Source organism: Oreochromis aureus, linkage group 18 (assembly GCF_013358895.1).
Source record: "Oreochromis aureus strain Israel breed Guangdong linkage group 18, ZZ_aureus, whole genome shotgun sequence".
In the NCBI taxonomy this organism is placed as follows: Eukaryota; Metazoa; Chordata; class Actinopteri; order Cichliformes; family Cichlidae; genus Oreochromis; species Oreochromis aureus.
In genome coordinates this window covers 27,524,251-27,538,115 of record NC_052959.1, presented here as the reverse complement: position 1 = coordinate 27,538,115, position 13,865 = coordinate 27,524,251, and the positions used below count along the sequence as shown (strand labels likewise).

Below are 13,865 nucleotides of genomic sequence, written 5' to 3'. Positions count from 1 at the left end.
TTATGTACATAAGGTGATTCCTGCTGTTAGTTCTGTGCCAGTTATCTCAACTTAGATCCTCAAGACTTGTAAAGAGATTTTTGTGTAAGCCTTTTTTTAATCCTGATAAATAAAAGTATTTTCTTTGAGTTGAGGAAAAGAGATAAACAGGTGAAGTGTTTAGATATGGGTGTCACTTTATGGGCTCAAGCATAAAAAGAAGGAGACGGAGCAGAAGTTTATTTTTTGACTGGGTATTCCCACTAGTCATTACCATCGTCTCCAGCTGGATATAACTTTAGTTCTTGAGAGCCTCTGATTATTTTCTTCGTTCTGATCATGTGACATTGATTCAGTGGCGATACGTACGTATGAAGCAGAACCCCTAATCCTCCATAGTTTTGATCTCCATCCCCTGGCAGCTCCCATGGGCCAGCATGTTGACGTTGTTGATCTCATTATTTTCCTTCCAGCTGTGTATGAACAGTCCTGTGAGGCATACAAACACAAAGGCAACACATCGGGACATTTTTATATCGACGTGGATGGCAGCGGACCAATCAAACCGCAGCTGGTCTACTGCAACATGACAGGTGACACACCCACACTTACAGCCCCCTTTACTACCATCATCAGTCAACATTTGCTTGTATTAACATTTACATATGTTTTGCACTGTTATATACTACAGAACTTGTCTCTATCATCGCTTTCTCTGTCTAACCTCCTAGTCTCTATCCATCTGTCGACATGGTTTAAATAACTAATAAATATCACGATTCTTTTGTTTCTTTTTTGATTCCATGCTTTTTATTTCAATAAAGAAAAACATTTAGTGAAGAAGAAGGTGAAAACTGAACATTACAAACGTATATGACAAACAGCCAAGCTAGAATTCAGATGTTCACATTCATCTATATTAGCATTTGAGTCAGACTCAAGTGCCGTGAGTGGGGCTTTGGCTTTCAGTGGGGCTGGGATTCCTCGTAACAGACACTGACAGACTGCAGTGCCTCGTGTAATATATGTATAGTGACCCAGCAAAGTTTTCCATAACTTATCTGGAGAAGTTTTTTGTTGCATTGTTCCATTCTAAAGATTTATGATCAGCACTGATAAATTTTTTACGGTTGTCTGCTTTTTTTTTGTTTTATGGTTTTCATTTAACAGTTACATTTATTAGTCAACATTCTTATTAACCCCTTATCTAGCAACTTAATGCATTGTAAAAGAAACAGTTGTCTGTGGGTTTTGTGGGGATTTTTGTGAGTGTTGTTTTTCTAATTTAGTGTCAAGGGGTGTACTGTGACAAGCAGGATGTAAGACCCAAACGCAGGACTCAGAGACAGAATGATTAACTAAAGGCGGCATCTTTATGGCTGGAGAAAACTTGAACATGAAATACACAAAACCTAAACTAGAAACTCAAAACACGAAGCTCAAACTAGAAAACAGGGAAACTAGAAAACAAAACCAGGAAACAGAAAACCAGAACATTACCAGAAGCACGGCGGAAAAAACACAGCACAGTGAGGGTACAACGCAACAACGGACAGAGAAAAACACAGGACTCAAATACACCAGGGAGTAACGAGGGAATGGAAAACAGGAGGGAAGCACAGGTGGGGCTAATCCGACATAACGAGACACAGGAAGCAAAGGAGGATACACTGACATAGGACACGGACAATCACTAAAACAAGAAGCACGAGACAACTCACAAAGACACAGACTAGACACTGAGACATGGAAACATGACAGACTCTGGAACAGAGGGAACATGAAGCACAGAGACAAAAGTAACTAGACGCCGAACACAGGAAAGACATAAAGACGGAAAACTAAGACTAAGCATACAACACACGGAGAACAGAATAGAATGGAACAGAAAGCTAGAAACCAGGAACAGTGAATATAATACAAAACAAAAAAACATAATTCAAAAGGTATAACTAAACACAAAAACACAAAACACAGGGTCACCGACTCAGGACCATGGCATTTACTTTTTGAATTGGTTGGTTGGTTTTTGTATTGTTTCTAGACTTTTTTACTTTCTTTGTGAGAAAGTTTCTTTGTGCTTTAGTGCCTTTTTTCATCTCATCTCTGTGATTCCCCATTTAGTTACTTCCTTATTTTTTCTTAGTCTCCAGTTTCTGCTCCCTTGCTGCTGGTTTTAGATTATTTGTTATCAACTTAATTATTTTAAGCTATGCCTTGTTAACCTGGTGTTTCCACGGTGACCTCCTGTGTTTATTTAAAGCCTCGGCTTGTTCTTTATTGAGTCATACTGTGTCCCTGTTGTTTATGTCTTTTGGATTACCTTGGTTAATAAATAAAGGCTTGTTTTTAAAAAGCCACTCTTTGAAAGTAAAAGAGGAGAATAAATGGAGGAAAAAGCTTCCTTTATTTTAATTCTCTTTCACCTTGTTGTGTAATTGGCATCGTCATGCCTGTATATCTCTGTCTGCAGAGGAGAACACATGGATGGTGATCCAGCACAACAACACAGAGCTGACCAGACTCCGACCATCTCCAGGCGTAAACCAGTATTCAATCCACTTTGACTACTTGTCTGAGGAAGAGCAGCTGTTGGCCGTCATTAAGCAATCGGAGCACTGCGAACAGGAACTGTCTTATCACTGCAAAAAGTCCCGTCTCCTCAACACCCCAGGTGAGACCCCTGTTTTAAAAAAAAACAAAAGCAATGCAACTGCTCAGTTGACGCAAAGAAGAAGTACAAAAATGTGAACGTGCGCTGACTTTGCCTTTTTAGATTTGTTTACCACCAAGAGCAAAAAATGATTTACTCACAGAAAATGACAGCAAAGCAAATAATCATCTTTAGGATAGTAAAATATTCAAGCTGTGACTCACTGAATCAAATTTTTTAAGAGTTATAAGAGGCATATATCATTTTTTACAAAAACAAAGCTCTCAAGAAAGCAATCAAACACCCCGCGGCTCCACACGTCTTCCCCGCTCCACTAGAGAAAACAAAATGATTGCTATGCTCATTGCTGCAAACTTAATCAGCATCAGGATTTTCTTCCTGTTTACCAGTGAGCCAGACTAATGGATTGTGTTTACATGTCTCCTTCTTTTAGATTCGAGAATTAAGCCCAATTATTTTGTCTGCGTTTTTCTTTTCGATGTTTTTTCACGGTCCTGCAACTCTTTAATTGACCCAAACACAGTCAGTTAGGCTCAGCTAAACTATAAAGAACAGCCTTTATATCTAACTGGAAACCATTCATGTTTGTCAGCCAACATTTATCTTTAATCCTTTTGGTAACCAAGCAGCATACAGAGAAAAAGTGCAGCGGAGCACTGCGTGCTTAGTATTAGCTCTTTTGGTACTCATTATGCATTTATAATCCTCTGTCCATTGCCTGTCTGGGGGCAGGGAAGACATCTAGCTAGAAAACAAGACAAAGACTGTTCAGGGAAAATGGGACATGAATTGAGGAAGGAGAACTGCAAGAATTAAGTGAGTGGGGGTGTTGTGTTATGTCCCTCTGGCATTTAGTTAAAAGTTTTGTTGTAAGTGACTTACAATAAAAAGGTCACTCTCTACATCAGCATCACAAGATAAGAGCAGTACGTGATGTGAGAGCGACAATGAGCAAGCTCATCTAGGTAGTATTTATGTTCACGGTATAGTGGAGAGAAGTCTTAATAAAATGTTTTTGGGGTTTTTTTGTAATGAATACAGTTTGTTTGTATTACATGCATATTAGACAATTTTAATGACCTTAAACACACAGAAAACACACAATTTGGATTGGGTGGTTTCACTTTTGCTGTATTTTTTGTTCATTTTAGATTTTACTTGGCAGGTTTTTACTATTAATGTATAGGTTACTGCATCTCTGACTGTAATTTAGGCTGTACATATTTAGGAAATGTAAATATTTGCAGCTTCAGCTTTTCATAGCACAATATCTTCTCAAGATAAAACTCAGATTTATAAAGCTGACTTATCAGAAGTTGTTCACGTTGGTTTTGGTGTACATTTGTGTTTCAGAGGGCTCTCCACTCAGCTGGTGGTTCGGCGGTCCTGGTACGGGTCGAGTTCAGACTTATTGGGGTGGAGCTCAACCGGGCAGCCAGCAGTGTGCCTGCGGTCTGCAGGGCGACTGTGTCGATCTACAACACTACTGCAACTGTGATGCTGACCGCATGGAGTGGTACTGAACTTAATGAATACACACATTTTTCTCTACATATGCATCTACTATGTGCCGTCATTTTTAGTTAATGTGAAGTAAATATCAGTGATCCCAGGCATTATTCCATGGTCCAGTAAGCACTGTGTAATAATTACTCAGGAAAAATAAAAAACACAAATAAATCTAAGAGAATAACAAAAGACCATGATACTGTATATGCATTTGTTTACAAAAAATACAAAGGTCACCATCTTCCCTTAGAGTGGCCTTCTACATCAAATAATACCTCATATCAGTCTACTTTCCTTTTAATGGGTAAAACAGTTGAGAGTGCTGAGATCTGTCAAATGGAACAAAAGTTGTTCATTTATTTTAAATGACAGTAAAAGTTTTACTGAAATTCTTTTATTAGAAAATAGAAAACTGATTTGAAAAATTAACAACTCTTTATTCCCCAAAAAGAAACATCTGTTTCTGCTCCTGGTGAATATACGTGGTTAAAAATTAGTGGAGGGAAAAAAGGTCCATTGACAGCCAGAAAGCATTCTGTCTGCAACAAGATGAGTGGTGAAAAAAAAATGTCAAAATCAGCTTGGCTGAAGTAAATAGCGGACAGATTTTACAGGAAATACACACACAGTGCATCTCTCCAACTTTAACCTCTTATTCAGGATATGAAACATGATTGACTTGCCCCGCTTGACTTGTAACTTTGGTGGTTTAGCAAACACTAAATCAGCTGGGATAAATGGAGCAGAGGAAGAAACAAAAACCGCTCTAACCTTTCCTCCTGTTGTAACCAATCCTGCCATGCTTCACTTCCTTCCATCATTTCCCAGTCCAAGCTGTTTGTGCAAATCTAACTCTATTTTTACCGACCGGAGCTGTTACTTCTGCCCCTCAATATTTCATCAGATTCCCAAAGTGCTGTCTTTGCTCTTCACTCTGAGTCCCGGATGTATTTCTTTACTCAAATTTCTAGAGGAAGCAGGATAACCAGCAGATTATCCAAAGTGCAGGAAGCAAAAATGTGAGCATAAATGGACAGGGGATTTCTTCATCTGGGGCTAGCTGTTAGGATAACTGCCAAGGATAAAGTTTTGACTGGCAGGAGGGCTATAAATTGGTTTTGAAATAAATAGGTCCCCAAGAGATTGCACCTACACTCTGCAATGTTTGCGTCAGACCGTCACATCATGTAATCTTATTGCAAGAGAGATGTAACATTAAAACACACAAACCAATAAATCTATAAATAAATACTAAGTGAATGTAGTTTACGGTTTGTCATCCTGTATTTGTTTATTCTCTTCATCCCTTTTTTGTTACATTAATCCTGATTTTTCTTCTTTGCCCCTCATGTTTGGTTCATATGCATTTATTTTCCTCCAGGACTGAAGACTCGGGCCTGCTCACCCATAAGGACAGCCTACCTGTCAGGTCTCTGGTGTTGGGTGACATACAGAGGCCAGGTTCAGAGGCTGTGTACAGGGTGGGACCACTGCAGTGTCACGGCGATCGTAAGACCCCCTATGATTTTCGATTGAACCTCACTGATATGAACCTATTATCCCTTTCCTTATTTTCTTTCATCTATACAATGCGTAAAACAATTATTAGACCACCTGTCATAAAAAATAAGACCAAATAAGTATTCTGTAAACATGTTTAAAACAAACAAAAAAATAGTATATTGCTTTATTAATTAAGCATTTAACAAACTGAAGTTTTCAGCTTCAAGTTTTTATACACTAATTGGGGTCAGCACGCTGGATGTCTCTGAGAAAGTCAGAAATTAATCAATTTAATTTTATTGTTTCATTGCTCTCATTGTTCTCTATTACCACTATAATAATAATATTAATAATAACAGCCTTTAAAATATCATTTCGATTGAAGAGATTGTTTAATTTAGGGCAGCTGTGCCATAAACCTTATCAGGTGGTCTGATAAATTTGTTAAGCACCCCTTACTTGGCGGATACTTAAATTAAACATGGCCCACATTTCAAAAGATAAGGTCAGTTTATGAGGGCCAGCCAGTCTGAAGAAAGATGGCTTAAAGGTAGGGAGCTAATCAGCTTGTTTCAGGTAAATAAGGAGGATGTACCGAGGGGCTGCATACTACGGAGCTTATTTTTAACCATGAATCATGCAAAGCTAGTCTAGATGGGAGATACTGTCCATGGTTTAGGATTAAGCTGGAACATGTTATCACAAAGCTTAGTGATAACTGTGTTAACTCACATTCTTTTACCTTTATATGATGTCAAACTCAATTTAAGTATTGTTTCAATAACAGTGCAATGAAATTGAACCTCATTCTCTCTTTGCACTATTAAAATGTTCTCTGATGTTCCTAAATTACATGTTCCAGTTCAAATGTGAGAATTACAATTAGCTTACGATAGTTTAACAGGTTGGCTTGTTTCTTTTGATGTGACTTCTGAATGCTGAAGGTGACTTTTGTTTATTTATGTATTGTTTTAGGGAATTTTTGGAATGCTGCGTTTTTCGACAAGGAGACATCGTACCTCCACTTTCCTACTTTCCACGGAGAGCTGAGCGCAGATATCTCCTTCCTGTTTAAAACCATGGCCGCCTCCGGTGTATTTCTGGAAAACCTGGGCATCAAAGACTTCATCCGGATTGAACTGAGCTGTGAGTAAGAGCTGGAGGCTAAACACAGAGTCCAAATCAAACACAGATAAAAGGAGTGCAGTTTTTTTTACAGTATGAAAGCACAAGTTTTTATTTTTATCTATCAAAATATTTGTGTGCCATAGTTCTAAATCTTTTATTTCTATTTGTGGATCTTACCAAATGCTTGTGTCCTTGTTATTTTTCTGTGTTAGGAGTAAAGTGTTTGAAATAGTCTGTGGGTCCTACAGAAGAGGGTGACAACATTGAACTCTTCATTTTCGTGTAGTTTTTTCAGCAAAAGACTGATTTCTTTGGCATTTTCTTTCGGTGCTGCTTTTGTGTTTCCAGTATTTTATTATGCTTTAAGCTGCATTATTTGTTATTTTATGATCAATTTTCTTCCCCCACAGGCCGCAGTTGAATGCATTTCACAGTCGTACACCTACACTGATGATAAATGCCGACCCACGGCACTGCATTCGCCACACAACATAAATGTGAATAAGACTAAGCCCATAAAAGGGAACTCATAATTACCCCTGCAATTTTTTTTGTTTTTTTGTGCACCATTGCTTTTAATTTTACAGTTGTTTTATGAACTCTTGGGGGTATTTTCACCCTCACCCTCCATTAATTCTTGTCTCTTATGCAATGCACACATTTATGGTCACCACTGTTGGCCATTTATATTATGACAGTAATAACCAGCACAGTATGATTTAGTTTATGGGTGCCATGGAATTGTTCCTTAGTGTTGGATGTATGCTTACCGCCTACCACAGATTGTGCAGTTTAGAATAGCTGTATTACCCAACTAGGTCTCCTTTTCTTTATATGATTATGGCAGTCAATGTGGGAAGCATACAGCAACAGCATGTGTCATTTGGACAGGCTTGAATCAGCTGTTAGACTAATCTGTAGCTACTTTTTGGGTTTCTTTAACCTCACGTGTAGAGCTTGTTGCCGAATTTATGTTGTGTATGCATTTTGAAGGAAGTTGGATTTAAGGGACACACCGTAGAAATCTAATACGGGGTAGCTAACCAACAGCATCTCTCCTCAGGGAAATCATTGTCAGCGTGGTTGTTCCAGCTCTGAATATTGCTGCTCTGTTTCCGGCTGCCTCAGATCGCCTGGTTACACTGTAGCTGGAGATAGAGAACAATTTCTAAGTGAGGTTAATGCAGGATGCTGGGACACTGCTTCATCTTGCTCTTGTGCTCCCATAGTGATACATCCTTACCTTCCACCAGCAAAACATGAAGAATGGTAGCTTGCTTCATCTGTGCTCTCCTACATCATTACCCTTTGTTAGAGAGGACAAAGAGAACAGAGTATCTGCAGAATTGTATTCAGCCATTTGAGCACAGAGTCGCTGTCTGTGGTGCTGAAGAAGGGCTGCACCAGCATGGTGTTGGTGCTGGCCCTGGTCCTGAGTCATGGCTCCGAATCTCTGAGGAAACTCAGATCCTCCTTAAAAGCAGCAGTATCACAAAAAAACACCTTACTAGTACAGGTCAAGCACTGCAAATGCTGCAGCTTTTGCACTTGAAGGTTTCATTTTTCTACATTTAATTCTGGTATAAAATGAACAATACCTCTCTGCACACTGTAAGCGCTGTGTTATGTTTGGGATTTTCTAATTCACAGTAGAATGCAATGAATCTGATTTATTTTATAATATTCACGCAGCATGAAGAGAAAAATCTATGTGGGTGGTAATCAGAAGAAACGTATAAGGAAAGGAGTAAATCATTTTGTACCACAACTGAGCATCACTCAACAGAATAAAATCAGTCATATATCATACTTTCGCTGTTACTCACATGTCATTTTCATAGCATTTTTTGTTTACTCCTCAACACAGTGGCACATCTGTATTCTTACTACCTGTGCAGTATTGTTTCATGCTTCGGCTCATTAGCCCTGTTTGTATAGACGTATTACCAGAGGACTTCATGTCATTTAGAAACTGTGCTCCTGTGCATTTTATTAAAATTTACTGACGTCTGTGGTTGCCAACTACAGGCCTAACTATGTTAATAAGTTGCCATAATTTAACTGTGGAGCCTGTTGAAAGAGAGAAAAGTCCTTAACTAATTTCATTATGCTATGAAATGTCACTTTTCTGATAAGGCGTAAACTGTCCCATGCTGGCTTGCAACACAAGCCCTCCTGTAACAGAGCCATCAAAACATATTTATACTTACCTTAAGAACTAACAAGCAGTGGCGGTAATAAAAACAGCAAAACCAAAAAAAAAGGCTGTAATTCACACTGGACTTATTTTCTGAAAGGATTTTTTTTTACTTTGGTAATTTGCAATAATCATGCAGGTCTTAACACCTTAAACTGCTTCATTCATTATTTATGGCAGCTCCTAAATCCCAAAGTGAATATTGTTGTTGTTTTGCTGTACAGCTCAAGTTTCTTGCAGTGTGCTTCAGGTTTCTGCCCCCCAAAATGTCCTTTGCTTCAGTGCTTTTGCCATAACAAGCACTCCAGAGTGTGCTGCAGCAAGACACCCACCTCTGGCCAGTCCTAAAACAAAAAAAAGCAGTAACACATAATGAGGAGCCTGATGTGAAACACACAGCAAGACTATAAATCGTAGTACATAAAAGATGTTTTAAAGCTTACTTGCATAATCAGCCACAAACCACTGACAGGTGAAGTGAATTCTGATCAGCGTGATTAATACGACATCCTGCTGGGACACCATGTCCTGGTATTTGACACCTGTTCAGATCATTATTTAAAAGTATCACTGGTTGAACTTAAGTCTAAGAAGCACAGCAGGAAGTCTGAAAATGCCTGACTTGCTCTAACAATCCTGCAAAGTTCATTGTTTAACTCTGTGTGTTTCTTTTCATGGTGCTCTCAACAATCAGACGGTGGTCTATTTCTTCCACGTATTCGGTACACAACCTGAATTTGCTTTCTCTTGTTTGTTATCCTGTGAGAACTGTTCCCAGTTTGCTTCTTTAGGAGCTTTGTTGGCGTCGGTGTTTGTTGTTTTTGTTGTGGGGGAGTAATTAAACTTCATTCCGTAGAGCTCTGCATCCCTGATGTCTTCTTGTTTTGTCTCCAGACACTCGAGTCAAACCTGCTTGTTAAAACTCCCTTCTCTATTCCCACTCTTGCCATTGGCAGGTTTTAGACTGACTGTTGGAGCTCTGTGGAAACATGCAGCTACGTGTAAGGATTGATTATAGCTGCACTTGGCAAGGGAACACCTGTCTTGTCAAATTAAATAGAGGTTTCAACAGAGATGTAGAATTCCCATTAATTGAGTCGCAGTGAATGTTCATTGTTTGCATAAATTAAATGCTGATGCTGGGTCTGCCACGTTTTGTCATCACAAGAAGCAATGACTGAAATCTTCAGTCTTTTCTCAACAGCAGCAACAGCAATGAAGAGACATTGCCTCAAAAGTTGAGCTCATTATTTTCAGATTTTTGGGTTTTTTTAAGATTAAAAACTGGAAATAGGTTACTTGATGCATTAGAAATTGCTTCACTGCTACAGCTAAGAAACTGTATGATCTTAATGATTACTTTGATCTTGATTATAATCAATTTATTGACAGTCCTTCACCAGAGAGCAGAAAAACTTAATATGATGTCTAATTAAACCATTTCCTATGAAACAATATATATTTTTATATTACCCCTCCTCGTTTTCTTTATCACCTACATCATTTACCCTTTGCCTCACATGCTATCCATTCTCCTTTGTCAAGCCTCCACTCAGGTGGTTTTCTCCTTTGATGTTGGTAACGGCCCGTTGGAGGTTCGTGTGGAGTCGAGCTTCCCGCTGAATGACAACCGGTGGCATCGAGTCCGAGCCGAGCGGAACGTCAAGGAAGCGTCGCTTCGACTGGATGAACTTCCTGTTGCCACACAGGAGGCGCTGGCTGATGGACACTTCCACCTGCAGCTCAACAGCCAGCTGTTCATAGGTGAGTAGCAATCCAATATTCAGATCCTCAAGAGGTGAGAATATTTAATGTAACTTCTAAATTTATGCTTGATGTATAAACATGACTCTTTCTTTGTGTAAATTTTCACCTCATTAGTCTCAGTTCTGGATGATTCAAGGCCATTTCTTCCAGGATCTCAGTGTTCTCTGTAACTGTCAGCTTCTAATTGTAGAAATTTTAGTCAAATTAGTCTTTTTGTGTGTCTTTCAGGAGTTAAAAAAAAAAGCAGTTTGTCTTTCTAAGGTTCCCATTAGACAGGATTCTATGAAACATTGACAAGTTCAGTGCTTGTTTATTGAGGCTTTTGGAACAGAACAGTTAATAAATTCAGGAGCCATCTGGATTCAGTCATTTGAATCAGGGAGTACACTGCTATCAGATGTCTCAGGTCATGTTTATTTACCACGTATCACAGATGAGTTAGAGAATAGAAAAGAAAAGGAAAAGAAAAGAATTAAAGAGCACCCTAATTAAAAGGTAAAAACTGTTACGTTTGCAGCGATTTCTGTGATTTCTCACTCAAATGCACAGAAAATCCTGAATATGTTGAATGAAATTACAAAAAATTTTACATTTTTGTGAAAACCTGAAATCAGCGTTGTTTCCTTGCTGTTTTATACTTCACTGCCACAGCACATTACTGCAAAAGTCTTTATTAAAGACGCATAAATGCTTGGGCTGGATCCATCCTTAAAATAATGCTTCATATTGCTAGGGATCAGAAACTGGGAGAAGGGTAAACGAAAAAACAATGGAGCAGAGCAATCAATACGTCGGACAGTAAGCTTTAAATATTATTTGTCTAGAAACCCATAAGGAAGTTGTTCAGCAACACCAACAAAAATCTGAGTATGAAAGAGATGTTGTCTTAACAGAAGTTGGGAAACATGAGATTTGATATTGATAATGTTGCTGGAAAGATTGGAGCATACTGCTGTATCATCTCAGAATAAAAAATAAACAAAAACAATATTTTCTCAGCAATCAATCCAGGTGCTAGTTTTCAGCGTCTGCAGACACAATGCATGAGTCTGATTTGTGTGTAGATGTTATAGATGGTATAAAGCAGTTTTCTTAAAGTGGTTTTATGTAGGATGTCAAACAGTGTGCAGCAGTAACTTAATCTGCTGCTGCTGCTGAATCCTGTGTTTGTTCAGCTGTATTGGATATAAAAGGTGCAGCATCTGCACATTTATTCTTTGGGTCTTCTACTACGTCGTCACTCAAAGAGCTACAGCATAAACCGGTGACATCTAAAAGACAGTACAATTAGGAGGTCCGGTCTCCTGAAACATGCTGGAAAAGGAAGAGAAATATTCTATAGCAAAGCGCTAAACTGTTATTGACTAAATGCCAGCTCTACCGAGTATCAGTCTGCTGAGGCGATGGTTTTGACCACTGAATACACATTCATCAGGGAGCAGCGGCATAATAAAGAGTGTGGTGCACAAATTCTTAATAAACAAATGAATCTGAAGTTATTTGTGAGAAGGTTGCGCAAATCAACAACCAGCACACTAAAATTCTTTAACTTCAAACTTTATCAATACTTCAGCCCTCGTTATCTCAACTTCATCGCTTCATTCCATTCAAATTATTTGTTTGACCTCCGAGTCTGTTTGTAGCGCTGCAGGGACAAAAAAAATCCAACACAAAACTGAAAATCCATTGTGTATTATGGGGTTTTATCATTCTGTAAATATTATGCATGTCACTTCATATCAGTAAATGCACACTGGAAGGAAAACAAACTACCAAACACTGATGAGATTGGATGAAGGTGGCAGATGCAGCAGCAGGGAGATTGAGGTGAATATTGATTTGCTCAGTGTGCTTAGCCGATAATCCACTCTGAATAGCCAGCAGGTCGCCACCGGCAGCCCGAAGCCGTGTATGTTTACCTCCAAATTATCAGGAAAGTACACTGGACTAAGTATGAAGGAGTGTTTGAATGAAAACGTGTTGGTGTCATTTCACAAGGTGATTTTATTTATTTATTTTTTATATTTGATGAACAGGCATGAAGAATTTCCAACCGTATTCTTTAAAATCTATAAACGACTGTATAATAACTATTCGTATGAGCTCAGAGAATATGTAAGCATTAGCCACAACGATGCTGTACTCACTCCTGTGTACAGCTTTTTAATAAATCATAATCCTGCCAGGTCCCTATAGAATGTATTTAGTTTGGATTTATAATCCTTTTGTGCCTTTTGAATAAATCAAGTCTCATCAGGTGCACCGCGCAGATGTATTAGCCCATCTACTTAGCTATGATTTAATAAGACACAGAGTTGTCTTCTTTAAATTCATACCCCATAATTCCATGAACAGTGTATTTATGAGCCTTAATTATTCCTTGCACTGCTTTATAAGGCAGCAAATTACATTGTTTCAATTAATAGCCCATGTTATTGCCTCCTGTCAGCCATAGGATTGCTTTTCCATTTTTCTTTATTGCCGTTTGTTGGTGTAAAATAGTTGCGCACAGCAGTTTCAAGTGAAGGATTTTTCCATTCATTCCAAGGAACATTTCACATTACTTGTTGTATTGCCTGCATTGAATAGATAAGCTATAGTTTATTGGTGCGTTGTGTCCATAAATTTGTGTTTTGCTTGCTGCGAGTGGTGCCATGACCAGGATCTGTATATCTGTTTTGCTTAATAGAAAAATTAGTATAGCTCAGTTTGATTTGCTGAAATTTTACCCCACAATTAAATCATCTTTATATTTGTTAACCTGACAGTATGAATCTGAGACCTTCCTGCCCTTAAACACAAATTTGTGCAGAAGCAAAAACAGTGGAAAAGCAACACATGTATGCAAGTTGAAGCAGCTTCAATAAGATGCTTCATACAGTATGAGATTTGCCAGTACAATATGAAGAATCGTATCAGCTGATATGGGTTGGAATAAAGATCCATCAAGTACCTGTTGAACTAACGTGATGCTCAATTTATGAATTGTTAAAGTTATCACATTAATCAAAAAAAGTCATGCATTCTATATGGATCCAGTTGATATGATGCAAAAATGAAAGCTTTGTTAAAGGTTTGAAATGAATGTCAGAAGATTCATTTAGCATC

General features: G+C 38.4%; 1 protein-coding gene across 1 annotated transcript in view; it reads left to right on the top strand.

Annotated features, from left to right (window-relative positions):
• LOC116328112 (contactin-associated protein-like 4) overlaps positions 1-13,865 on the top strand; it is a 111,537-nt gene that overhangs the window by 80,059 nt on the left and 17,613 nt on the right. The window contains exons 12-17 of the mRNA XM_031749815.2: positions 453-572; positions 2,453-2,653; positions 4,007-4,169; positions 5,544-5,671; positions 6,641-6,811; positions 10,536-10,754. Of these exons, the coding sequence (XP_031605675.2) occupies positions 453-572; positions 2,453-2,653; positions 4,007-4,169; positions 5,544-5,671; positions 6,641-6,811; positions 10,536-10,754 (1,002 nt within the window). The remainder of the gene's footprint in view (positions 1-452; positions 573-2,452; positions 2,654-4,006; positions 4,170-5,543; positions 5,672-6,640; positions 6,812-10,535; positions 10,755-13,865) is intronic.